Source organism: Corvus hawaiiensis, chromosome 4 (assembly GCF_020740725.1).
Source record: "Corvus hawaiiensis isolate bCorHaw1 chromosome 4, bCorHaw1.pri.cur, whole genome shotgun sequence".
NCBI classification, from domain to species: domain Eukaryota; kingdom Metazoa; phylum Chordata; class Aves; order Passeriformes; family Corvidae; genus Corvus; species Corvus hawaiiensis.
In genome coordinates this window covers 55,505,575-55,533,129 of record NC_063216.1, presented here as the reverse complement: position 1 = coordinate 55,533,129, position 27,555 = coordinate 55,505,575, and the positions used below count along the sequence as shown (strand labels likewise).

Genomic DNA, 27,555 nt, shown 5'->3' with positions numbered 1-27,555 from the left:
GCCTGGACAGAAGCACCTCTGCTGCAGTGACAGAGCAGTTGCTTCCCTGCAAGAGCAATTAACAGGGGCTAGAGATGGCGCTAGACCCCACGATGCCCATTCACTGGGTGAGTGCTATAACCACTGGAATACCATGCAGAAGTTTGCAGTCACATCACCGATGGCAAGACCTGGTGTTGCAAGGCTGAGCACCATAATCTTTATGTGTCTTCTTATACTGACCCAGTGTCTGCATCCAAAGTTCGTCCACATAGATGCTGTGTGAAACACCCTTTCAGCTGCCCATCACACATGCATGAGAATTCTATATGCATCCAGCATCCTACCAACTTTTGTCAGCCAAAGAGAACTTAAAAATCCCTGACATAAAATCTGAGCTCAGCCCGTTTTGGAGCAGTGCCTAGCATTTCTTGTTAAATCTATATTTCACAAGAGAAGCCTGAATAAAATAGCCAGACACACAAGTCACCACCATGATGGAGCTACTCCCTGGGAGAAAAGGCCTTTTAAGTCCCTCCAGAGCTTGTATGAAACTGCAAGTGGCAGCACCAAATAGGGATAACAAAGACTTTGGGACTTGGTGCTCATCCAGTCCCACATAAATGTCTGGATAGAAGCTATCAAAAAGACCCCCAGTGCTGAAGAACACAGCCCTGCTCCAAAGAGGGAGAATGAAAAGCACTAACCCTTTTCAGTATGTTCCCAAGTACCAGCCACAGAATGATGCAGCCACAAGCCAAAGTTTTTGCGAGGTGTTTCTGTCTGACTTGAAAGCTCTGTAGATTACACACTTGCTTGGGATAGGTCCTGCTGATGCAATATGGGTACTTGGAAAGAGATGTAAGGGACCCTATGAGCCTTGTGCATACACAGAGTATAGGCCAGTGTAGGCCTGTTTTTGCAGTGATGCTGCAGGAAACCAGTACTAAATACATAAGCTTGAGATCCTTCGCTTTACATAAAGATGTGTCTCTGCTGGCAAAGTACAGACACTTCCAACCTTCACCCTCTCCAGTGCTGTGCTATGGTTCAGAGCAACAGTTTGCTGGGGTGTTTTTTTGCTCCTCTGAATACATTGCATAGCCCATAGGAGTGCAGGTATGTTTATTCAGGCACCTGTCATGAACAGTTATTTTCAGTGCAGACTTAAGAGGGCACACAGTAGACAGCCCATATTGGTGTCTCTGAAGCTGATTAAACTGGCTTGTATCAGAAAATGGCAGCATGTAAAAATGATTTTGTGATGACTGAGTTATAACACACTGGCTAAAACACAGACATGGCTTCAAGCACAAGGTCTTGTTTCCTAGCACCTTAACAAACCAAATGATGGGGAGGTTTGGCAGAGCTGGTTCAGCAGCCAAATTCAATTGAAACTGATATTCCTGGGTTGACCTGCTCTGGTGATGTCTTCACCAAATGACCTGCTGTATGACTCAAAAAAGTACAGAAGAATCATAGAATTATAGGGTGGTTTGGGTTGGAAGGAACCTTAAAGATCATCCAGTTCCAAGCCTCTGGATGTAAGCAGGGACACCTTCCACTAAACCAGGCTGGTCCAAGCCCCATCCAGCCTGACCTTGAACACTTTCAGGAATGAGGCATCCACAGCTTTTCTGGGAAACCAGTTCCAGCACCTCAATACCCTCACAGAGAAGAGCTGCTTTCTAATATCTAATCTAAATCTACCCTCCTTCAGTACAAAGGCAGATAGACTTTGTCCTATCACTATATACCCTTGCAAAACATCCCTCTACTGATTTCTTATAGACCCCCTTCAGGTACTGAAAGGCTACAACAAGGTTTGCCCAGTGCCTTCTCTTCTCCAGGCTGAATAATTCCAATTATCTCAGCCTTTCTTCATAGGAGAAGTACTCTGATCTTGTAATATTCTTGTCTTTTAAAAATCCATGTATCATACAATAAAAATTAACTGCAGCATTACAAAATTTACTATAAATTATTATAGAAAATATAGATAATAAAATAACAGTCCAATTTCCAGGTTTCTGTGACCAGTTTGTGGACTAGAGTTTATTTAGTTAATTTCTAGAGGATTTGCTAGCATGATGTGCTCACAAATTTCCTAAAAGCAATACATGTGACTAATGACATCAGGCAAATCCTAAACTAGTTCCATCCTTGAGCTAGCACTCATGACCTGGATTCAGACTGAGTTTTCTCTAATTGTTTATAATAAACAATTACAAATTCTAATGGTAAAGAACTCTTTGCCTGGATTGTCTTTCAGAAAGCAGCTGAACAAGAAGATGTTTGTGGAACAATATAATTTTATGTCTGTTATTTACATGATAACGTGACACTTATATTTCTTTTATTTTCCCAATCACACACCTGGCACAGAATTTTATTTCTCTGTAAAGGACTAAACAAACACACAGGACACATGGGAGAGCTTTAATGCAGCATCACCCATCAATCAATATGTCACTTCTCCTCCCTTTCCCCAGGACTCCTTGCTGGTAACAAAGACTTCCTTCTCACAGGTCTCAGCTAACTTTTACCTCCTTTCTCTTTCAGGTCTGGTAGTTACAGTTCAATCCTTATATTAATTGAGGAGATAAGCATTCTACAAGGCCATCTACAGACAATAAATGTTAATGTAAATGTGCATGATAAATACATGAATCTACTCTATTCCTTTCACAGCTTGTATGCAAATTTTATAACCAGCTTTATTGCATTTCTCAGAAAATGGCAGCAGAGGATTCATATTGTTTCCTTCACCACAGAATAGGGACGTCTATTAAGCCTTAAGTAACCGTCACAAAAGGGCTTTTTATTTTAAGATGAGGACAGGGTTGGCCAGAAACAAACACACATCCCACAATTGTTTTACCTGTGCAAACTAACCACTGAAACATCATTATAACAAATGAGGAAGTAAATTAAAAAAAAAACCAAAAAACTCTCACCTCCATAGTAAACTTGAAAAAAAAAAAAATTGGGACAAAAATCCAAGCTGCAGTGTGGGAATGCATGGTTAGTTTATTGAGGATTAATAGTTGTTGCTTTACCTCTTAACTAACATGACCACAGATGATGTTCATAGCCACCTAATTTTTTTTTTCTGAGCACATAAAAAAATTTGTGTAACAAATGAGCACACTTACTCACGGATGTTTTCAACCATTTTTTCCATTGCATCTTCCCAACAATAGGCTTTAACTGACTGTATATTTTCAATTATTTCTGAGGTGATGACAAGTCTCTCATTGATCTTTCCTGCTCTCTTATTCCTACAAAGTAAAAAGGCAATAGGTTAATTTTCATCTTTTTCATCCTGCATAGTTAGCTTGTATCCCATTATATCTTATGAAAACAGCTTCCATATATGCCTCTACTTAAAATGTTTACTTTAACAGAATTATTATGAAGAATATAGAAGGAATTATTATAAATCCAGTAATTGTTTTAAAAGGAGAAAATGTGAATTCTAAAAAGAATAAATCAAGTAATGAGCAAGGAGTTTTAATTATAAAAATTCTAGATTTAATGCTAAATCTAATTTTATTGCTATTTACTCCATGTTAGACTTTTCATTTTTTTAATTCTAGACACCTGCTGCTAAATAAGTAAAGTTTTGTTTGTAATTTTCCGTACACAGAAAACACTCTTTGGACTCATCCTATGCAATGTTATAACCAGAGTCTCTTAATCAAGTGGTTTAAACTTCTTAAAACCAATGTGTTTCAGGAAAATATATTGAAATATTTTAGAACATTCTTGTCACCTGTATTTCATCATCATTTGTCCCAGCCAGGCTTGGAATAAGACCACGACTATTAGAAAAGCAAGTCCAGAAAATGCAGAAGCTTCTAACATATCCCAGAGCAACCCCATCAGCAGTGCCACTTGTAATGGTGCAATCCATACAAAATGAGCCAAAGCAAGACCCTATGGAAGGCCACAGTAGAAAACAATAATAAAAGTTAGAGACATGCTCTGAAAACTACAAGAAAAGGAAGTAGTCATTAAAGTGACACTTTGAGAAATGTAATGAAGAATGGTACAAATATTTCCAGCAGAAAAACAAGTTTATAAAGGAGGACTTTTGATCCTGAGCACATAGCATTCTGGGTGTTAATTATGATGACAGGGCAGCAATACATATACATTCCACACCTAAACTTTGATTTTTCTAAGGCAAAGTTCAATCTGCAATTGTCTCTTTGTTACGTATATGCATGAGGAAAAGTCACAGCTTTGTAAAAGTAAACAAAATTTGGCATCAATGCTGGCTTTTCAACCACTGTAAGATGAGAAAAATACATGTAAGAATCTTCTGAGGGTGTTAATCTGATACAGAAGGCAAATATTACTTTGGTGAAGAGATGTATGTTGTACACAACCAATTCAAAGCAGATTGCCGCCTACTTCAGTCACATTCCTTCGCATTCAGGAGGTTTTGGAGTGAATCCCGTGATCAGGTGCACAGGAGTCTGTGTTACTGCAGCCACACTGCTGCAATGACAGACCACTTGCCTTGCGCAGCACTAGCTGGCATTACTCTATGTAGTCATACAGTGCTTAAAGTAAATACACCCTGCAGTTCCAGCCACGTGTCTACAGTCTCTCTGATCTCGTGTCTTTCATGGGAAGAAAATCTTATACTACCAAAGGGCCAATTAAACACACATAGAGAACAGAAGTTCATAGAGTTTCCAGTTCCTAAAGGCATTAGCAGGGATTTACTGTAGTCTAACAAAAGAGAAGTTTTACAGAAGACTCTGTAAGATTTTCTAAGACAGACCTCTAAGACTTCCTAACACAGTCTTCAATCAACAATCCCTTTGAGTGGACTGGGTAATAATAGGAACAGGGGGCTGAACCTCATTGCTTGTTCAATGACAGAAATGGACTGGATCACCTTAGTAAAAAGATACAGTCATCAGGAAGTAGGATGGAAAGACTGAACCAGCAAGTTCTGACTTCTTTGAAACCAACTGTTTAACCCAGAGATTTCCTGGCAGGTTTTCACTGGACTGCAGAACAAACATGTTTTTATGATGTAGCTGTTCTTTAGGTTTCTTCTTTTAATCAGCATAGGAGAGAAAGGATTTCATAAGTATCAGAATGAGCATTTCTATGACCATGTGCCAACACATTTTCTTAAAGTAATGAATGAGCATTTAGTCTACAATGAGCACTCAGTGTAGTTCCTCATTTATGCTCCTTCCTTCCTTAATATCCGTCATGAATAGCTTGAAGGGTTACATTTGTATTTGATGGATCACCAAGCGAATTAAACAACTGATGACGCACCTCATCAAATTTGTTCAGATTGTTGGAAAGAAGACTGACCAATTGTCCAGTACTTATTTTATCTAGAACTCTGCTTGACAGTTTTAAGATCTGTAAAAGAAAACAAAACCATATAAAAATGGTCATCTAAATTATCTCCATAAAACAGAATAAATAAAGATAAAAATGATAAGCAATGGTACAGTAGTATAAATAATAATCCATTATCTGTTTATGCTATAAAGAAAGTCTCATTAAACTTGTTATTTATGTCACTTGAATTCAATATAGCCATTAAAATTGCTTTAAAAATATTTATTTATTGACTTAATCCTTGCTTTCTGTTGAATATTTTATGGATATAGATATATATATGCAAATGCAAGCTTTAATTAAGCATGCATGCTGTGTGCTGCTGTGCATCCTCAAAAATCTCCTACTGTTGCCCCTCTTGACAAATATTTCTGAAAGATGCTTTCACAGTGAGTTTATACTAGAATAACTAACATGTTTGTTTAAATTAGCTGCTTTGGGTATTGGTAAAACCAAGTTACTTTTTAAATCTTTGTATTTTTGAACATGTGATGGGTTGACTCTTCATGCTATAGAGATGTCACACAGTATCATTCAAACTCAATCCCTTCAATGTTACACTTATTCTTTAAATCTTCACCTCTAATTCTCTTTTGAAGATATTCTTTGGCCACCAGCATGTTATTCTTCCTTTGCAGTAAATATTTTTAACAGGAGCACAGTGGTAGAACAATTAAGGTATCTCACCAAATATCCAGCAAGTCTGAACTCACAGAGACTGATTTCAGTCAAACCAGCTGTAGACAGGTATTTAATTCTTTGGACTGGGAAATGGAGAGCTGTCAGAAACTGTTAGCCACATTGTTCTTCTGTGTACTTTGTGTACCTTAACAAAACTACCAATCTTTCAACAAAGTAGCCTAAAAGTCACATAGGCTACTGACAGAGGCTTGGTTTAGAGTGTAAATGAAACAAATACCTTCTTATAAATCAAGCTAAACATGGCTATCCTCATTTGCATTCCAATATGATGAAGACCGAATATAGCAGGGTGCATAACTAGTGTTCTCACAAAGAAGAGAAGGCACAAGCCAATGCCCAGGTAGTAGGCTATGGATCTTTCATCAGAGTTGTCCGGATCATAGGAAGCTATTATTCTCCCCAGAAGAAGGGGTTGCACTGATTTGGTGACTTCCTGTAGGGGGAAACAAGAAAAATAATTTTGGTCAGCAGTTTGTTAATTTTTTTCAAAATGGCTAACATTTCAATTTCAAGTCCTACCAAACGAGATTTAAAGTTTTATATCTTAAATGAAGAAGTCAGGCCTGTTTGCTGTGCAAAACACAGAAAATTGCAGTAATTGCACAGGAGAGCAGACAACTCACTGCTGTCTAAGTCTGTGATGCTCCTGCAACTCCACCAAAGCAAATCTAGCTCATAAATTTTGTTTGATCATTTTCTACAGAAGTGACAACTGAGATTAGCTTCCACATTTACTTTACAGAGTTGTAATGGACTAGCCGAATCCAGTTTACCAGGCTGGATCTCTGTTTTGGTCCCTAGGGAACAATTCTCACTGCACTTTACTGGACATACAGGACACAAGAAGCCTCAGAACTCCCAAAATGAACACCACCATTCTCACAAGACAGTGAGAATACAGCTAAAAAAAAAAAAATTGAAATAGCAGCAGAATAAAAGTATAAATAATTGGATCATCCTATTCATCCTACTCAACAGTATCCAGTTTTTTAACAAAAGCAGGAGGAGAGGGAGTAAATGGTAGGGGAGGCAAATTTAACAGAAGTCCCAGAGAGAAAACAGTCCCTCCTGCATTGGAGGCCCAGCACTTCCCATCCAGGGATGAGCAGTACAGTAGAGAACCAGGGTAGGAGAAGAGAAAGAGGTAAGGTCAAACCACTAAACTACAAGGTATCCAAATGATTTGATAAAGCCCTGACTTTACTTTATTCTGCTATTACATTTGTCCTCAGTCTCCTTTTCCATTGTAATTAAATCGCACCAGAGCTACCTCACCTATGCCCTCCATTTCCCTCCCTACCCCATCATTCCCATATTTTCACTCCTCTAACCTCATCTTTTTCCATCTCTGCCTCTTGCCTCCTCTTTCTTCACCCAGTCTTTCCCAAAGAACTGCAAAAATCACCCGTGTGCTGTGGTCTAACATTTTGCTTTGTCTTCTGCATGAGCTTCAGGAGGACATGAAGTATGTATGTGCTCCTTTGCTTCACTTGCTTCACGTTATGTTCAGTTTAAAACTACATAGTGTTATGAACTTAAATGCATCTCCTTATCCTTCTTTCTGTTGTGTTGCAGCAGAAAGCATCTGATACTTCCAAAGTAACAAGACACTACTGAATTCTTTTTTATAGAGATGTGTTAAATTCTGCCAAGAAATTATTAGTACTGCCTTCCAGATGAAAACCACACAGAGCACCATTGAGACTCAGAGAAGGGAACTGCTGAAGTTTAGCTGTAATTAATGTTCTACTGTGATAAATAGATTAGATAAATCCCCTTTAATTTTTTTTCTTCTCCTTTGAGTTCTCTTATACAAAAGCAATCCCAAGTACTTCTATAACCTGTACTGTAATCCCTTTTGAATGTCATTGTTGGCGGAGCTGATATTCAACATTCACTTTTTCCACAGAAGAGGTAGAATTTTACATCTCAAACAGTATACCTGTACTATGTGCTACATTACCCAAATCCAACACCACTCTTCCCCAACACAAATGCTGTGAATCAGGAACCAGCTTTGACAAAGACTTCAGTGTTATTAGTAGGCAAAGGGAGGAGTGTTTATTAAAAAACACATGACCCAAGACAGCTGTGCTTAGACCATATGCATCCCAAAGCGTCAAACCAAGACTCCCCAAAACTCACAAAACATTCACCTCTCAAGGACAATACAGTGCTTTCATATTCTTGGAGATTCCAAGATAAGCTTTTCTATATAGGCTTAAAATTGCAAAATTTTTTTTGTGTTTACTTTTATTCCAGTGAAAATGACATGTTCTGCTGCTGTGTTTGTTGTGACTATAAATGTATTGCACACATTCCGAACTTGCTGGAAAAAAAGATTTACAGACTAGAATAGTGGCTGGCAATAAGCCAAGTCATACGCTATCTCATGGGGCATAAAAGTCCACTGGTTTACAGTGGAGATTTATCAGCTTGCTAACCAAAGATATTATCTAGTCTACATACAAATCAAAGCAGAACTACCTGGTTTTCATTTCTCCTCTTGTAAACTCGAAATTACCCACTGATATAAATATTAATAAACTGATTAGAACAACCTGCCTGAAAAAAAGAATGGAATTTGTACACCTAACAGAAAATTCCGTTTTCGAGAGTCATTTGCCTTTACCTGTCCTTATTCTTCCCTCTGCATTCATCATAGGCCACTGAGAAACCCATAAATGTCCCCCTCACAGAAATCTTAATTAAAAGAGCAAAGATCTGAAGAGAAATGAGATTATGACACAGGGTATTGTGCTAATCTGACCGGGTATGATTACTCTTACGCAAAAACAACTTTTATGTTACACGTATCCCCCATATGTTCAAGCACTCTGCATTTGAAGACAATAATGCACATCTCTTTTTGGCATATGGCCAAGAAGTGCTTCCGTCCCTGCCTCCTCACTCACACCCGTGACCCATATGCAAGAACTTCAGGAAATCCTCATTAGGGTCCTTTGGGATATGATACTAAAACCACTTCAAAGTTAATGTTAGCAGCTGTTGTGCCTGAGTGGAAATACAAATTTCATGGCCATAAATATAAGACCAAAATACAAATAGAATCAAACTGATCCTCACAGCAAAGTACCTAGTTAGTTAGCAGGTATCAAGCTAAAAAGAAAGATTTTTCTTTCACCACTGTAACACCTTCTCTTTAAATTGCAAGACTCATATTCTGATGGGGTGAGGAATGGAAACTGTCTCAAACAGCAAGGGAGCAAATACATCAAGTGCAGTAACTCAATGGGCCTAACATTACACTATTTATGAGGGGGAGTTGTAGTACTCTAGGGGGCCAGAGCACAAGTGTCCACCCTGCAATAACATCATTACCTACAGCACATCAGGGACAAGGGAGAGATGGAAAAAAGGCTAGACCTAATGAGAGCAAAGCTGTGATGCCAATTGAAAGGACAACTACACAAACAGCAGGGATGTCAGCAGAGTTTAAACCACAGTCCGAGAAAGATGTCATGAAAACAGCTCAGAGATTAGACAAGAGAAGAGCTGAAAGGAAAATGAAGATCAAAAGAACACACAACTTGGTTACACCTATGCCAGTACGGCACAACATCCTGTCCCCTTTCAAATTAATGGCAAAGCTCCCATTAATTTCCGTGAGCAAGCCCTGCAAAGAACACCAGCAGCTTAAGGAGCAATTTGGTTTTTTTACAATTCCTCTTTCAATTTAAAAAGCTTTAAATACAATGAAGACTAATGCTAATAGAATCAAGAAATTAAACTAAGATTTAATCTTTCCATGTTCATTGTGAAAGGCACAGATTCGTTTACTATGTGTTTAATTGCACATATCTGTGATTTCTTAAAGATATTTTTAAAAAACCCCATACACACAACCAAAGAATATGACTCAAAAATCCTGCAGTCTTGTTCTGTCCTCACCCAGTCTAAAATTGTACTCCATTAAAAAAGTCCACAAGGATAAATCCCTGCACATGCATGCCTACACACACTGCCTAAACTTTGGGAAAGGGTGTTATCCTCAAGACTGTCTGCAGAAGCCCTCAGACACTGCTTAACTTTTAACAGGAATGCATTAGTGCAAAGGTTCCGGCTGGCAGACTCTGCAGGTGCACCTATTACAGTGTATGGTAGGCTACATTTGTAGAACTGTTTTGTTGTTGGGTTTTTTTTTTTACAAACAAACCTATCATGAATAAGGAGTTGCTGGCTTGGTGAGTAAAAAAAGTTTAAAATCTAAAGGCAGTAATGACATCACAGGAGCACATAAAAGACATGATTGAGTAGGGGTCAAGATGTCATCCCAGAGAAGAGCTGACAAAAATGGTGAAAGAGCGGAGAGAGAAGGGTTATCATACATACATAGCAAGGGGCCCTGTCCTAGATAGTTAACTGCCCTACCTGGACAAAGACAATTTAGGGTCCAGTACCTAAAGGGTATCCCCCTGACACTACACTACTCCCTGCCCTCAAAGAATGGACACTCTGCTTAGCCTTCCTTTTGCTGCCAATGTATTTATAGAAACCTTTTTTTTGCTGTGTTTAACGGCAGTGGCCAAATTTAGTTACAATTTGGCTTTAGCCCTTCTAATTTTCTCCCTCACAACATCCTTTTAGTCCCGACTTGCCTTCCCCTCCTTATAGAGGTGATACACTCTCTTTTTTACCACTCAATCACAGAAACTTGGAAGTAACACAGATATTTAACGTGCACATTGGTTAACAGCAATTTTCAGATTTACAGTCTGGCTACACAACATACCTAGTGAGACAACCATTAGCAATAAATTATTTTCACAGCTCTTAACTCCAGTGATAGGATTGTCAAACAAACAGGTGGCATTTAGTAAGTCAAGGTAATCCTAGCTAACATGCTGGAAAGGTGATAAACATAATCAGTTCAGACTTTCACATCAAGTTCCTGATCATACACTTGGGAGCACTAACAGCACTAGAAACATTTAAAAACTATTAATATGTATGTTTTAAAAATATTAAGATATTATCAGAAAATACGTTTTTTAATGAAAGCCCCTGAATACACCTCTGTATTTATCACCTTTGTAAGTAATACACAATATTCTGTATTAATTTAGCAGTCCCTAAAACTTGGATCTATTTAAAGAACACTAAAACCTTACTGAAGAGAACAATTCTTACCCCTAAATATAAAATTATTCCATAGAACATAAATTTCCAGAAAAAGCATCGTCGAAGAGCATTAATGAGTTTGGGTTTCTTCTTTGAAGTTGCCAGCTCTCTGTCCCATTCTCTGAAAAGAAACCAAAACCAGAACCATTAAGCTGTATGAGCAAATACACGGGTCTGTGTCTGTGACATACTTCAATTCACTCAAGTATATCCAAGGAGATTTAGCTAAGGTGGCTAATGAAAGAAAGCTTTGCAGAAACCCCAAGGATCTGTTCTTCATGGACTTGATAGATCAATAAAAGTTCAAACCTAGTTCAGCCACATATTTGGTAGTTTTAAATACTCAGTCATACATCACCCCGCAGGGAATTATTTCATTAAAAGGTCACGTCGTATGTTTTAAAGAAACCTGCTGTACTTAAAACCAAAGTACAATAATAGGCAAATAAACGTTTTGGAGCTCTTCCAGTCTTGCAAAAAAGAAAGCACCAACAAAGCATCAAAAATGTGACTTTTCTACTGCACAGCACTATTTTTAACCTTGTTGCTGGGACAATAACTTTCTTCTCAATAATAAATTTTAGATCAGAAGCAATGTTGTGTACAGAGAACATATATTTCAGCAAAAATTCGACTCAGATTAAAGCACTCCTGAGAATTTCGTCAACTAATTATTTTCTTCATTTTTCAACAGAATATTAGATAACCAGAATATTTCATTTATAAACTGTCAAAATGCATAAGCATACCAATGTTCTCAATAAATTCCACTGGTTTGGAATACTTATACCACAGTGCAATTACAATTGACTGGGTGGGCACAACAGGGCAGATGTAAGCTGCCCTGAAACACCAGTGAAAGCTACACCACCAGCTGGTGGAGAGGGAATGGATTTAGGCATCTCTATTGTAAGAGTTAGTCACAAGTCCAGCACAATTTCTAAATTAGGACCCACAGAAATAGGGTAAATAGTAAAAGCTTAAATGACAAAATTCAGAGTACAATTTCTGCAGAAACAATTAGTCTGTCTACAGTGGTATCAAAGGAAAATAAGAATGCTATTTTGTTGAAGAAAACCAAGGTTTTACAAGGTTATTTTGGGAAGAAAGAACAGTATTTCTGCTGTCTCCCTTTCCAGGGAACCAACATTGAAACTCTGAGTCTAGCCTCGCTCATCACCCTGAAATTGTGCGGGATCTGCTGCTCCAGCTGGATCCCTACAAATCTATGGTGGCTAATGGGATTCATCCAAGAATCCTCAAAGAGCTGGTTGATGTCATCGCAAAACCTCTCTCAATGACATTCGAGCAGTCTTGGGAATCTGGAGCAGTCCCAGCTGACTGGAAGCCAGCAAACATTGTCCCCATTTTCAAGAAGGGCAAGACGGAAGACCCCAGAAAATACAGGCCTGTCAGTCTCACTTCAGTGCCTGGCAAAGTTATGGAGAAGATTATTCTGGGGGTTATTGAAAAACACCTTAACGACAACACAGTCATCGGTCACAGCCAGCACGGCTCCATGAGAGGAAAGTCCTGCTTATCAAACCTGATTTCCTTTTACAACAAGGTAACCCACCCAGCTGACCATAGGAAGACAGTAGATGCGATCTTTTTGGATTTCAGTAAAGCTTTTGATACTTTCTGTCACGGGATCCTTCTGGAAAAAATGTCCATCCCACAGCTGGATAAACACTTTATGCAGTGGGTGAGCTCATGGGCTGAGCACAAAGGGTTATAGTGAATGTGGTGATGTCAGACTGGGGACCTGTCACTAGTGGAGCTCCACAGGGCTCTCCATCCTTGTCCCTGTGGTCTTCATCATCTTCATAAATGACTCGGAAGCAGGACAGGAAGGGATACTGAGCAAGTTTACAGATGATACAAAACTGGGAGGAGCTGTTGACTTCCTTGAAGGCAGGGAGGCCCTGCAGATAGACATCAGCAAATTAGAGAACAGGGCAATCACCAACCATATGAAGTTCAGCATTGGAAAGTGCCGGATTCTGCACCTGGGATGGGGCAACCCTGGATGCACGGACATACTGAGGAATGAGGTACTGGAAAGCAGCACCATGGAAAAGGGCCTGGGGATCCTGGTCAATGGCAAGTTGAATTTGAGCAGCAGTGCCCTGGCAGCCAGGAGGGCCAACCCTGTCCTGGGGGGTATCAGGCACAGCATGGCCAGCTGGGCAAGGGAGGGGATTGTCCCTCCCTGCTCTGCACTGGGGCAGCCTCGCCTTGAATATTTTGGGCAGGTTTGGGTGTCACAATATAAGATATAAAGCTATAAGAGAGTGTCCAAAGCAGGGCCACAAAGATGAGGAAGGGCCTCGAGGGGAAGCCATATGAGGAGCAGCTGAGGTCACTTGGTCTGTTCAGCCTGGAGAAGAGGAGACTGAGGGGGGACCTCATTGCAGTTACAGCTTCCCCATGAGGGGAAGAGGAGGGGCAGACACTGGTCTCTTTTCTGAGGTGACCAGCGACAGAACTTGAGGGAATGGCCTGAAGTTGTGTCAGGGAGATTTAGGTTGGACATGAAGAAAAAGGTTCTTCACGCAGAGGGAAGTGGTCACAGCACCAAGGCTGACAGAATTCAAGAAGCATTTGGACAATACTCTTGGGCACATGGTGTGATTCTTGGGGATGTCCTCTTTAGGGCGAGGAATTGGACTTGATGATCTTTGTGAGTCCCTTATAACTCAGCATATTCTGTGATTTTGTGATCAACGGCAGATATCACAGGTACCTGTATATCGTAATTTAGACTATCTAGGTGGTACATCTGCACCAGGGATCCCAGTCACGTCCAAAGTACAACTGTGTGCAATCAGCTTGCACCCAACGCTATTCAAACATTTCATCAAAAAGCTTTGTAATGAAAATTGCAATGTGCCTCCTGAAACAAATTTATTTAATTAATCTTTCATACCTTTCCAGTTTTTCAGATAGATTATCAGCAGAGTCTGAAGAAGGGATTTGATAAATATCTGACAGCTCCAACCGTCGCCTGTAACCCTTTTTCAAAATCGGGTTTGTCCATCTAAGCAAATACGAAAGAAAAAAAAAGGTTAGAAACATTTCCAACATTAATTCTGGAGTTGCTTTGTCTCACCCTGAATATTTTATCCACAGCATCCAAGTATGCCCAAGTGCACATGCATTCACATACCCACACATATATGACAAAATATAGTGCAGCCCTGCATTGTATTTACAAAATACAAATATAATACTAAAAGAATAATTGTGAAACTCCTGCATTTTATAAGTTTTGGGGTGCAATCATGCCCCAAACTTCCTATTGATTCAGTAGGAGACAAATGAACAGGGGATTGAAATCTTTGTACTGTATTTCCAGATATGCTATGTGCTATGTCCATATAAACAAATAATAAATCAGAACTACAGTAAAGTGGATACGTAAGTTTCATTCCTATCTATTCTGCTCTGGGGAGACCCCACCTGGAGTACTGTGTCCAGCTCTGGGGCCACAGCATAGGAAATACAGGAACCTGTTGGAGTGAGTCCAGAGGAGGCCACGAAGATGATTAGAAAGATAGATCACCTCTCTTTATGAAGAAAGGCTTAGAGAGTTGGAATTGTTCAGCCTGGAGAAGAGATGGTTCCGGGGAAATCTTAGAGCAGCCTTCCAGTACCTAAAGGGGGACTCCGGGAGAACTAGAGAGGGACTTTTTACAAGGCCATCTAATGACAGGACAAGGGGGAATGGCTTTAAACTGAAAGAGGGGAGTTTTAGATTAGACATTAGGAAGAAATTCTTCACTGTGAGGGTAGCCAGACACTAGAACAGGTTGCCCAAAGAAGCTGGGGATGCCCCATCCCTGGCAGTGCTCAAGGCCAGGTTGGATGGGGCTTGGAGAACCTGGTCTAGCGGAAAGTGGTTGGAACCCAGTGATCTTTAGGATTCCTTCCTACACAAGCCATTCTATGATTCTATGACATCTTACATTGCTGTATGCACTTAACAACACAGATCTTGCACAGAACTCCTCATAAGATCTTCATTGTGTCCATTATATACACATATTTTGCATGTTTTGTCAAATGTCATGTTTAAATTTTTAATACCAGTTTAAAGGGCATGCTGAAATAAAACAAAGCAGGAAAAGACTACTCTGAATGTCTATTCTATAGAGAAAATCTTTATAAGCCATGACTAATTTTATCAAACAATTCAGCTCCAAAAGGCCTATGAATCCCCAAGGTTCAATTTATACAAAATTTTTCACCAAATTGTGTTCAGAAATCTTTTTGAAAGCAAAAGACTAGATCAAAACATAAGAACTGTTTTGAACTAATGGTGTATTTTGAAACCACCTGTATTTCTGCTTTACTGTCATTGATAAAAAATATTTCCTTAAAATAATGAAATGCCTGCAAAAGAAGTAGCTTGTGGTTGATTGCTATCATACTTCCATATGTAAACCAGAGTTTGTAAAAAAACCCTGCATGATTCATGATTATAATAAAATTCTGCAAAACCTCAATTATTTCAAAATTTTTGTTTTAAACTGTTTTTGTAGACAACAACCAAAAAATTACAATATATATGCAATAATGTTTCCCAAAGTCACTTAGAAAATGAAAACAGCTTATTGGATATGCTTACCTGTATGCCTGTAAGAACATGTCATACACACCAAGTAATCAACATTCTCAATTGCAGCCTCTGAAGGTGCAAAGAAGTTGATACAAAGGTAAAAGAACATCATTAAACACTACAAAAGTGCAAAAAGACCTTAACACAACAGATGAAGACTACCTGTGTGCAGCTGTGTGCACACACATGCACACTTGAATGTTTAATGAAGCTTTGAATTGCATGAGACACCAGTCTATAATCCCCATAATTCAGTAAAGCACCAAGATATTTCTCAAGTGCATGGTTATATCATACCCACTGCAAAGAGAATATGCTCTAAGAAACGGAAGGAGTATCCTTCATTTCTGCAATAATAGTATGGTTTCAGATGAATCATATGACTTCTAGCTCAGTTTTTCACACCACTGTAGCTGAGAAATAACAAGTGATTCATGCTATGCTACAGGAAGGCAGCTAGGAGAGTCCACTTTGGAGAGTCACTGGACTCTCATTTTACCATTTGGCGATGGTAAAACACCCATAAACTTTACAACTACTGGAAATAAGGGCCAATGTTTTCAGGGATAAAATGGATTAGAAGAAAACCTTTGAATTTCATGTAACACTTATGTGAAAGTCTTTCACGGTAACTGCAAGTGGTATGTCAGGTACTGATTGGTATTTTGCCAGCTCCTGAAGACAGAAAGGACCAGTTGCTATTGGCTTTGTGAACATCTTGTGGAGAACTGGCTAATCCTTGTCATTCAGGAATAGAAACTCTCATCAACCAGCTTCACCGAAGTCCTGTATATGTAGATATTTCAGTAATGACAGAATGAATACAAGTTATGAGACACAAAACCACTACTGCAGCCAATGCAAGGAAGTGACAGTACTTCCTAGGCAACTTCTTTAATTCACAACACTGTAGCTAAGTAATAACCTTCCTGAGCCCCTTAATAATGCTTTGATACTGCAATAAGCAATCCCCAACCTGACAAAAGATAAGTGCCTTACAGTTTCACTTTGTATGTTTTGAGAAAACATTTTTATTACACTGTTTCCCTCCACATATTTGATTTTATTTATAGTTTTGATTAACACCTACCCTGGCATTTTGCCACAGCCTGAACTAACAAAATGTGACTGCATTTAGAAAGTGAGCTGAGTGGCTGTATTATCATTTGGGGAAGGCAGCATGCTTAGCAGATCTACTGTACTTCTAGAAATGTCCCTCGTTTTACTCTGTGCTTAACTCTGTGTTAACCAGGTGCATTTATCACTGCCATCAAAACTATGTCATTCCTAAGCTACCCTCCTCTCCCAAGTCAATGTTTGATACAGACATATGCAGTCCTCATCCTCATCTCACTGCTCATCACGGTAGCTGCAACTGTGCTAGATAAACTCCTCCAGCCAGCTAAAGGAGCAGTGCTGACACCTTCCCCTGGGGATCTCCTAGTCTGCAGCAAGGTTCCTACTGCAAACTGCTGGCACAGCTTGCACAGAGTTGTTCATCTCCCAGCTACCCTGGCCTTGCTTGGAAGTCCCACCCTAACTAGACCTGGCCAATTTGTGCACTGTGCCAAGTGGCTTCGGGTTGGAGTAGTAATCGTGGGAGGAGTTGGCCTGACATGATGTTTGTCTCAAGGTGGATTTTCAACAGCTGCTTGAGCTGTGCTGTCAAGAGCTGTGGCAGGTAGTTTGTATCTTATTAAAAGGAATATACTAGACCTAAAATACATAAATATCTCATAAAACCAATTTTTTGCCAGATTCCTATAGCATCCAAATTGCCATTATATTCTAGATTCTTTGCAAAGATTTTAAATGTAAAATGGCTATGAATTTATTTTAACTGGCAATAGAACCTGTAGTTATCCATGTTTCCATAACACTAGGTGACATTGCTCAGAGTTTGTCAATGAATATGGCTCTTCTATTTTTTTGGCTTATTGGAAATGATTGGTCAGTGTTAATGCTGAGTTTTCTCCTGAGGTTGTTGAGAGAGAGAAATTTATTCTGAAAGGAAGAGAGCAAGAAGGAAGGGAAACAGATTGGCTTTACAGCATTATGTTAGCAAATGCCATCGGATTACTGGCTGGCATTTAATGAACCCTTTCACAGAGAAACCTGCAGTGCTGTGAGAGTTTTGCCACTAACTAGGAATGTTATTATGGGTACACACATACGACACCCAGCAGGGAACAAGTTTCAAGGGGGTACAGTAGGAAAGAAGAAAAGAAGGCAAGTTCCACATCTATTATCTACTGCCTGTAGTAAAAAATATGTTAAGAACTTGATATGTAAAAATCATATATATATATATATATATATATATATATATAACATACTGTTTGGTAGATTTCTAATGACCATTTCTTTGTCATTTACTTAAGCAGTATGTAACAGATTTCTTATTACAGCTATTGCTTTCTACAGCATGTTCAGACTCATCCCACTCAAGCAAACTGTATCAATAGGACAGATGTCTTTGGCTTTCCAGAGAGTATTAACACAGACAATTTGTCAATAGGATTTGACTCTCCCTTAAGGCTGCTTTGCATGTCACTGAAGACAGAAGGAGCATCTGTGTTGCTAAGCCAACTGCCCAGAACTTCTTCCTAGGCACAGGAATACCCTAGCTCCATTGGGCTCTTCAAATCAAGCACAGGTTGCTGAGACAGTAACAGAACAGTGGTGCTGGGCTACCCAAGAACAGCAAAACAGAGCAGCTGTCCTACAAGGGTCACTGATCAGACTGCTACCATTTCAACAGCTTCTCTGTGCACAACACAGCAACATCTACTGAGCAGCGCAAAGGCAACCATGGTTTCACTCCCCTCTACAAACCATTAATACCTGTGCACAATATAATTAAGCATAGTGACTGCAGCTCCTAAGGAACTGGACCTAAAATTCCATGGAGAGAGAACGAAAAGTGCCTCTGGCTTTAACTTATCCTTCCTCCTAACAATTAAGGAGGGGGGAAGGGGGGGCAGGGAGGAAGGAACATAATCAAGCCATAATTATGATGCTTTGGAGCCTAAGTTTCACAACATGTTTGTAGAGCCATGAATTCTTACCAGCTGCAAGAAAAGGCTGACGTACCACATAGATCTCAGACACTCCCAAAGAGTCCCTCTGACCAGACTCTGTCAGAAGCTCTGCACTCCCATCCTCTCACAAAAGATACGCATCACTGCAGTGGCAGCAAATTGTAAATTGTTGCCGACTTTATACTGGAAGTGCCAGCTCTACTACACCCCAAACTGTTTCTCCAGAAGAGTGTCTGCACCACCAGCTGTTTTCTCTGAGCACCCTGTAATGCAGCTGTAAAAGGTGACCCTAGCTTTTTGTGATCCTTGCTAACAGATGGGACAAGTCAGCATGCCCATGGAGCACAACAGACTTATTCCTGCCCCTTGGCTACTCTCAACAGAGTAGGGTTGCAGTTATTTTGTTTTGAATAGTAACCTACTGAAACAGCATACTATATATTCTGAAGACCATATTAACTTTAGCATTTCCCCCTTTATAAACAAAAAAATGCAATACAGTTTAATTTTAAAATATAATTATTGCAGGGTTTCAACAACAGAAGGTAAATTCAGACCCTACTGATTTCTGGTTTTTTGTTGTTGTTTTCCCCCGGACCACAAAAATTTAGATTTTAATTTCTTCGCTAATAAACAATTCTTTCCCATGAGGAAAATTTCCATTTGACATGGAAAACATTTAGCTGCAATATTATTGACTCTGCCACTAGCTGTGAGCAGCACCATTTTAAGAATAATCAATGTTCTGCTGAAACCCCAGGATTTCAATAGCAAATCTTAATTAGGATTACTCCAGAGCAATTCTTGGGGAAGGCTTGTTTTTTATGCCCCGTTTTTGTGAAGTGACACTTACTCAAAGTATTATCTAATCTCTAAATGCTTTTGTAACAGAAATTCAATACTTTTTCCTTACAATTAATAAGGTAATCAAAATATTTCAGTTTGCAGAAGTACTGAGAGCTATTTTTGAGAGAAAACAAAGCACATTAGGGGTTAGGTTGTGCAAGATAGAAGGATACCATTAGAATACCATCAGAATATATTAGTTGTATTGAAATCTGTCAATTGTTTAGGTACCTAAGTCAAGTGTAAGATATGCTTAAAATATTTCTTTAAAGAAGCTAACAAAATAACAGTGGTGATGATGTGCTATGAACAAAGTTTCTAAGGCTGTTTCAGCATACACCTACAGCTAGACTGACTAGGAGAGGATGTTTCTTCATCTTCCTTCTTTTTCTCAATTATATATCCCACAGCAAGAATAAGAGAAAGACTTATTTTCTTCTAGCCCTTTGAAAGAACAAAGAATATTACAGCAAGTTTGCATCAGCAAAAGTGTTGCAGAGCAGTGTTATTCATGATCTAATTGAATTTTAAAATCTCCCAGACATGCCACTAAGGGATAGAAACAAATTTCACCCAATTCAGCACTTCACTGTGTTAGCCATACATTTTTAAAGATACATTTCATAATAAAATAGCATAGAGTTGCACATCAGGTGCAATGGCCCTTTTCAAAATTATAATTTGGTCCAACCCCAATGACTTATATGTGGTCAGGTATAAACAAACAGGTGAACACAGTTGCATTTTATTTAATTTTAGTACCAAGTATCTAAATGTAAATTACCATTACAGTAATATGGAATCAATCCTGAATTAGGTGCTGCTTCTCTTACTATTTGCTCTTTGCCATTTTCTCTGTATCCTGGGTATTTGATGATGCTATTCCTCAGCATGATCCTTGTAAACTAATGAGAAAATGCCTCATATCTTCTGATTTCCAAAACAGTCTTGGGTTTTCAGAAAAGCAACAGTGGGGGGAGCTTAGTGCTTTTGTTTTCTTTGTATTTATTACCTCTAGAGAAATAAATGCGTTCCAGAATTTACAGATTAACTTTAAAATGAGTTAAGGTGAAAGTTAAAGTGAGATATCAGAATGACTCCAATACAACAAAGATTCACATCCCTCATTTTAAAAGTTGGGGAAAACAATAAAGGATAAATACCAACATTCAAATATGGGAATATACCTAAACCCAAGTACCTTTACCTGCTGTCATTTAGGATTTTCTCCTAAGGCACAACCTTGCCCATGGAGTCAAGACATTTGTATTGCAACAGCCCACCCCAAGCACTGCCTTATAGGATCAATTCTCCCTCCTGCCTATCCTCTCTGGAAGGAAGGATGCCTACCTATATCTGACAGTCATGAGGCTTCTGTTTTAAATTGAAAAACAATGTCTTAAACGCCTACTTATTCTCTCCTAATTTGGGGACCTTCAAGACAATGCAGCCTTGGATTGGCTACTTGCTGACTGAAAAACTCATGCAGATCCTTTTGCTTATAAGAGAGGGAGTGATTCGTAAACAGCCTCTGAGTTCTTGCTCATCTCACCCAGGCATACCCCCACTCTCACGGAAGGCAGTTGAACTCCATCTACAAGTTCACATGGCAAAATGTTTCAATGTGTCTTCTTATATACAGGTTAATTTTCACTTTTAACTTACTTATTTCAGAGGACATAATGTGACACATGATTACCTGGATGTCAAGTTGGCACCATCCTGCCTCCACAACTATACCTACACACATATGCTGCAAAGCTGGGGAGGTAGGTGAAGGGAAAAAAGATAAACCAACATAACAGCAAGCTGTAGAACCCTCTTGCAGTAAGTCACACTATTCTCACCACTTCGAAATTTAGCATATCCAAAACTTTAGATATTCAGAGACTAAGATTTCAGTATGAAAGAGGTGATAATCGTTCACTGCAGAAATATTCTGAAATAAATTTGTCACACCAGAAACACCCTTGTGCAATCAAAGTCCTGGACAGGAGATCTCAGGCAGACTGCACTGATTCCACCACATGCTTCCAGGAAAAATCACAATCCTTGTATACACCACTTTCTTCTCTACAGAACTAGTAAGGAAACTTCTTTTTAACCCATCCTTTGTGCTATCTGCTTAGACTTCAAGATCTTCAAAACAGACTTCTTTATCAAATATTTTGCTTAGTACAGCGGACTTCAAATTTCTGTTAGCGCATTTAGAAGCCTCTACAATACAGATAATAAATCTACTAACCATGTCATTGCCTACAGTATTAAAAAAAAAAATCAAGGATTTGGATGGATTACTTTCTATCTCACCCAAATCAAATAAGCTTGTAGAAAATAACAAGGTACAGAAAGGTCTGAAAATATTTCAAATGCTTGATAATTCATTTTGAATATCAAGATAGTAAGTCTGCCTCCTTCAGGAAGAAAACAGACTTTAAATATATTTCAGAAGTCAGATGCAACTTGACCTAGGCACCTGTGCTTTAGAGTTATAAAGCAGCCAGAGAAGGTCCCTGTGCTATGCCAGTTTTGAATTTTTGGTCATTAGACCAAAGATGGAGTATCAGGGTGAGCCAAGGACACAATTTAGCCTTATTGTTAAAGAAGGTATTCCTCTGACTGAAATTACTTGAATGTAGGAGACCCTACATCCTTTCTCCAGTTCACTTCAAGTTTCATATTTTACCTTGGAAATAGCAATAGAAGTCAAATTTTCAAAAGGTGTCCAAAATTTGCACAAACATCTTTGAACCATCTGACTTCCAGAAGCACTGACACCTTGCTGTTTTAGACAGGTCTGAAGGGCTGGCAGACCAGTGGATCTCCAAGGACCGCTTGTGGCAACAGACAAATGATCAGGCAGGCTCACAGGGCCATAATCTGTGCTGCAGCTGCATCTGTGTTTGGCTATCACTAACAGCCAGGATTTATGATTGCCTGGGATCAGTGAAAGGCAGCTCATCAGGGCTAGACACATACAGGGCTTTAAAAATATACTATAGAAAAATTGCTTTTTATAAGTGTCTAAGATGACTGCCCCAGCAAATGAGCATAACATTGTGCCATACAATCCACCTGCTACTGTACACAGAGGCTCCTTACTCAAAGAGGAAAGATGACCAAAATGCTACAGTTAGGTATTGTTGTTAAGGGATGCTCCAAATACATACTGTTTACGACAATTTCGAGACACCTGCCCCCCAGAGTGAAATTTATAGACATGAATTAGGCCTTTAAGTTTCCTATACAAAATCTGGGACTTTTAGGAACTTGAGACAGTTTCAGGAGAAAATTTGAGTACAAATGCACACATTAAATCCCAAACTTCACAAGGAAAACACATATTCTCAATTAAAGAATGAAAATCCTAAGCAACTTGTTGGCATTAAATGCTAAGATATGCAATTCAAGGATAGAGCATGCACTGCCTAGGGAACGTTTGGCTTTAGTTCCTTTCTCCGAAGGGAATCAATTTAATTCTCATGAGAATACCTTTTCAAGACAGAAATTACCTTGTACAAGGCACTCTTAAACTTGAAATTATGACTGAATTAAACTAGAAAGAGTGATAGAATAACATTATTGTAGCATACAGGCTAAGTACTTTCAAACCTTAAGTCCTGAATTCTGTTATCCACCTTAAAGGTTATTAGCAGACTACATAAGAAGTTTCACACCAGGAATTAGGAGTTGCAAAGAAGTTTCTTTTTCAGAAGAGTACAGAATCACTTTTGATTTATGCTCTAAAAAGTAGCTGAGCCAGAGATAGAGAACTAAAACACCCTCACTGCCAAACACTGGTAACACTTGGTCCTACTTCCTAGAAGAGGTGAGGTGTAGAATTGAATTCCTTTTCCTAGCCCTCACAACACACACAGGGCAGAAGAATGAATCCAACATTTATCCCCTGCAGGCTAAATTGTTCTAGGAACCACTGGACAGCTGTATAAATGTATAGATTGCTTTTTCTCTGGTTTGGAAAGCAAGAAGCAACTAGAGCAGATCTGATTGATTGAATCCATGAGAAGACTTGACACAAAAGCTGGGTTAGTTTGTATTTCTCATTTGGATTTAATAATGAATCAGGCACTAAAGTACTAGGTCTTGCCAAGAGTTGTCACGTTTGATAGGTACCAAAGCAAAAGTATATGCTTAAAGAGTTGGACACAAGCACAAGGATTACTTTTTGAGAACTTGTATTGTAATATCTAAATTTACATGTAAAAGAAAAGTAATAAAGTCAGAATAGTCCCATAGTTGCAGCCACTTCTGAAACTCCAGCAATAACTCTGTGTGCCAGCTCTCAGATAAAAATTGATTAATTAACAAGACTTCCTGATCTCAGTTAATCTTCAATAAAAACTAGGTGACTGCAAAGTAGTCTGATATTGCTTGTGACAAAAGGTATGGCCTTGACCCTGAAAAACTCCAAAATTCCAAGAGAAAATAAGTAATGGTTATAAAGACAAAAGTGAAGCTGCACAATGTATATGAAGCTAATCATATGATGATCTGACTGCTTCTGCATAAAACTCTGTTTTCTTTAAGCAAGGTAAAAAGTTGCCAATGCACAGAAACAATGTCTTGCATGTGGTTGGGAACAAAAGAGATCAACTCTGAAAATGTAATAAGGAAAATACAACAAAACACAAAACAATCTCTGAGACCCCAAATTCTCAGTATCTAGTGTTTTCTAAGTGTGCCCCTAACAGAAGATCTCAAACCACTTGCTTTCACACCTTGTTTCCTAATCACCAAAGCTCAGTGTTTAAACCAAAAGTATTTGAAATTTAGGATGAAGGTTAATTTCTAATTTTAATTACTTTCTATCATAACCACTCCTAGCAATTATCTTCTTTTTTTTTTTGCCCCAGTACTATCACTATCACTCATACAACAAAAAGGTAACACTTTCTATAAGATACTACTCTTTGTATACCAAGACAGTTTCTCACTTTTTTTTTTTTTGGCATAAAGAATTAAGAAAAAAGGTACAAAGAATACTGAAACATGTATAAATTATTCAGTTATGAGCAAAGAGCTACATTCTGACTTTAACACATTTAAACCTATCACTCCAGCACAAACAGGATAGATTATGAAGCAATAAAAACCTTGCCAATAGGTTTACAGACTTATAGCTGATAACAGCTTGTACAATATTAAATAGTAGTAATATATGTATCAGCAAGACTTCCCAAATAATAATAGCTAATACTTTAACATCACTTCTGCTAACATGACTTTCAACTTATCACATTATATTCAGACTGGTACTTCCCACATAAATGCATAGCAGACTCTTATAAAAGTTACTTCACTGAAACATGTACTGTGTTGTATTTGAAAGCAACTATTTCATTATCATTGAAAAGAAGCAATCTCTCTCCATACATCTTTTTTCCATTTCTCTGCTCTAGTTAATATTCATCATGAACATCTCCTTAACTTCCTATGCTTTATTATCATCACTTTTGTTACAGTCACCTGACCAATAGCTGGTACAATATAATGTGTCATGCATGATAAGCATGATTAAAACACCATTCAATTGACTTAAAGACTGTGATTTTAAAGACGAGCTCAGGCTTCTGGATGGTTAATTATGTACTTAATAAGCATGAACTGCATCTGGTTTCAGACATGGAAACTTTCACTATGGTAGGAATCAGAAATATATTTGCTTTATTGGATTTTTTTCTTCACACCTGCAGCATCCTAGGTTCTAAGAGAACAGTACTCTGACAGAAGTTTTATAAACAAATAAAATTAAATAGAGCAAGTGGCCCCTTGAGCAATTAAATTAATATACAGACTTATTTCCTACAGATTTCTGTCTTATACTTGGCAGGAGCACTGACTGAAGCATCTTTTATGGAGAATTTGTAATTGCTTATGCTCCCGGTTCTAGCAGTATTTGACAGCAAGCACAGCTTCTTTCCCACTGCAGCACCATTGGAAAACACCTATAGCATCATCACTTTTACCTGGATGTTTTTAAAACTTTAGGAACAGGTTATATTTGAGATCATCCCCCTCTATCATATCTGGCTAAAATGAGCCAAGGTGGGGGGAGGCAGGCAAACAGTGACTCATACAGACTCCCTACCATTAAGAAACTTTAAAAAACATACAGACCAACCTGCTGAAAGCTATCCCAAAAGCATTTAAAAGTGAGCTAAAAGCCCTCCATTTTTCAAGCAGAGACCTCATGACAATGTTACAGTTTTACACCACGCACTCTCATTTCAATTACCATGTTCACACCTTACACAAGATCTCCTCCCTCCCTTCTCTGCCATGAAAAAGACCCTCCAGTAACAGAAGGGGGAACTCTGGCAAAACCGGTGTTGCGTGGGCCAATGCCAAAAAGATTATTTGCTCTTTCCAGTTCACAGTGTCATTTCTAGCGATGTCACATAAGACGTATTCAGGCTTCCATATTGTCTTACAAAGTACATTGTGCCCAGGCACTGGTATTGGCTCCTTCTCTTTTTACTTGAAGTTTTTAGAAAGAAAAGGCAATAGGAAGTTTACTTGTAAGAGAACATTTTCAAGGCTTACAAGGAACTGTATCCAGTAAGATCATATATTACACTCGCACACTGAGCAAATGCTAAACACTCAAACAGCCAAACAGAAGGAATCCTTGTTCTGAGAGCATTTCCCTTCTGCTCCCTACCACCCCACTGTGTTCTCGAAGTTTACAGTGAAATAACAGATTAACTAGTTGAGCAATTACCAAAGGTTGCTCAAATTATGTCATAAATTCATCTGTCCGGGTCCAGCGAAGGTGTATGACACCTGCCAGAGCCCATTCCTGGTGCTAAAACCCCAGCAAAAACAAAAAAAAAAAGAGTGATCTCGTCAACAAGCGAGACTCCCATCGCTCTCCCTACAGACCTTTCCAGAGCTAATTGGTGCCCAGTACTCGATGCCCCTCTCCACCGAGTGGCCTGGGCGGGGGGCGCGGAGCCCCGCTGAGCTCCCCACGCCGCCGCTGCCCAGACCGGCCCGCTGCCCCCGCCCGCCCGCGTCCCGCCGCGCCGGGGCTCCCACCTGAAGAAAAGTTTGGAGAAGATGTTCGCCTTCTCCAGGGGAGACCTCTGCATGGTGCGGTGAGGTGCGGTGAGCGGGGACCCGGAGGCAGCCGCTAATCGCTGACTCCTCGCTCGCTCGCCCACTCCGCTCCTGCGGTTCTCCCACCTTATCCGCCCGGCCGCTCTGATGTCACCGTCCGCCTCCTGCCCCGGCCCCTCTCCCCGCCTCTGCTTTGCCCCGGTTCAAAGGCGGGCGGGCTGGGGCCTCAGCCCGTGCGCTGCCGCCGCCGCTGCTCCTCCCCCGCCTCCCCGCCGCGCCCGGCACCGCGCACCGGGCGCGCCCCGCCGCTCCCCCCGCACCCTCTCTTCCCCGGCTCCACGACGGCTCTCGCCCAGCCCGTTATCTCCACCTGCCGACTCATCTTCCCGAGTCACGCACCCCGGCTCTCCAGCCTCTCCCCAACACTGAACCCCTCTCCTGACCAAGTGCCGAGGCGGGGAAACCACCCCTCCAGACGGGCCTTCTGGCCTCGGTCCAGCGCAGCGAGGACAGCCCCGTCGGAGCGCGGACACCCCTCGCCCTCCCGAGCGCGCAGCTCCTCACCGCAGAGCCTGTCCCAATACACAGGGCGCCTGCTTGCAACCTACCGTGACCCGCAGGAGCCGAGGCCAGCTTAGCGGGGTTCGGCCTTGGTGGGTACCCGGGGCCAGAAGCCCCCTCCACCGCCCCTATTGCCTGTGCGCGGTCCCGCGGGCGAGCGCAGCGGCACAAGGGCTTAAGGAAGAGGGAGGTCAGCTCAGGGAA

General features: G+C 39.9%; 1 protein-coding gene across 1 annotated transcript in view; it reads right to left on the bottom strand.

Moving 5' to 3' along the window:
* The window catches only part of CFTR (CF transmembrane conductance regulator), a 91,546-nt gene extending 64,590 nt beyond the window's left edge, over positions 1-26,956 (bottom strand). The window contains exons 1-7 of the mRNA XM_048302426.1: positions 26,770-26,956; positions 14,132-14,242; positions 11,212-11,323; positions 6,278-6,493; positions 5,287-5,376; positions 3,755-3,918; positions 3,135-3,260 (exon numbers count right to left, since the gene is read on the bottom strand). Of these exons, the coding sequence (XP_048158383.1) occupies positions 3,135-3,260; positions 3,755-3,918; positions 5,287-5,376; positions 6,278-6,493; positions 11,212-11,323; positions 14,132-14,242; positions 26,770-26,822 (872 nt within the window). The 5' untranslated portion in view covers positions 26,823-26,956. The remainder of the gene's footprint in view (positions 1-3,134; positions 3,261-3,754; positions 3,919-5,286; positions 5,377-6,277; positions 6,494-11,211; positions 11,324-14,131; positions 14,243-26,769) is intronic.
* Positions 26,957-27,555: the final 599 nt, after the last annotated feature.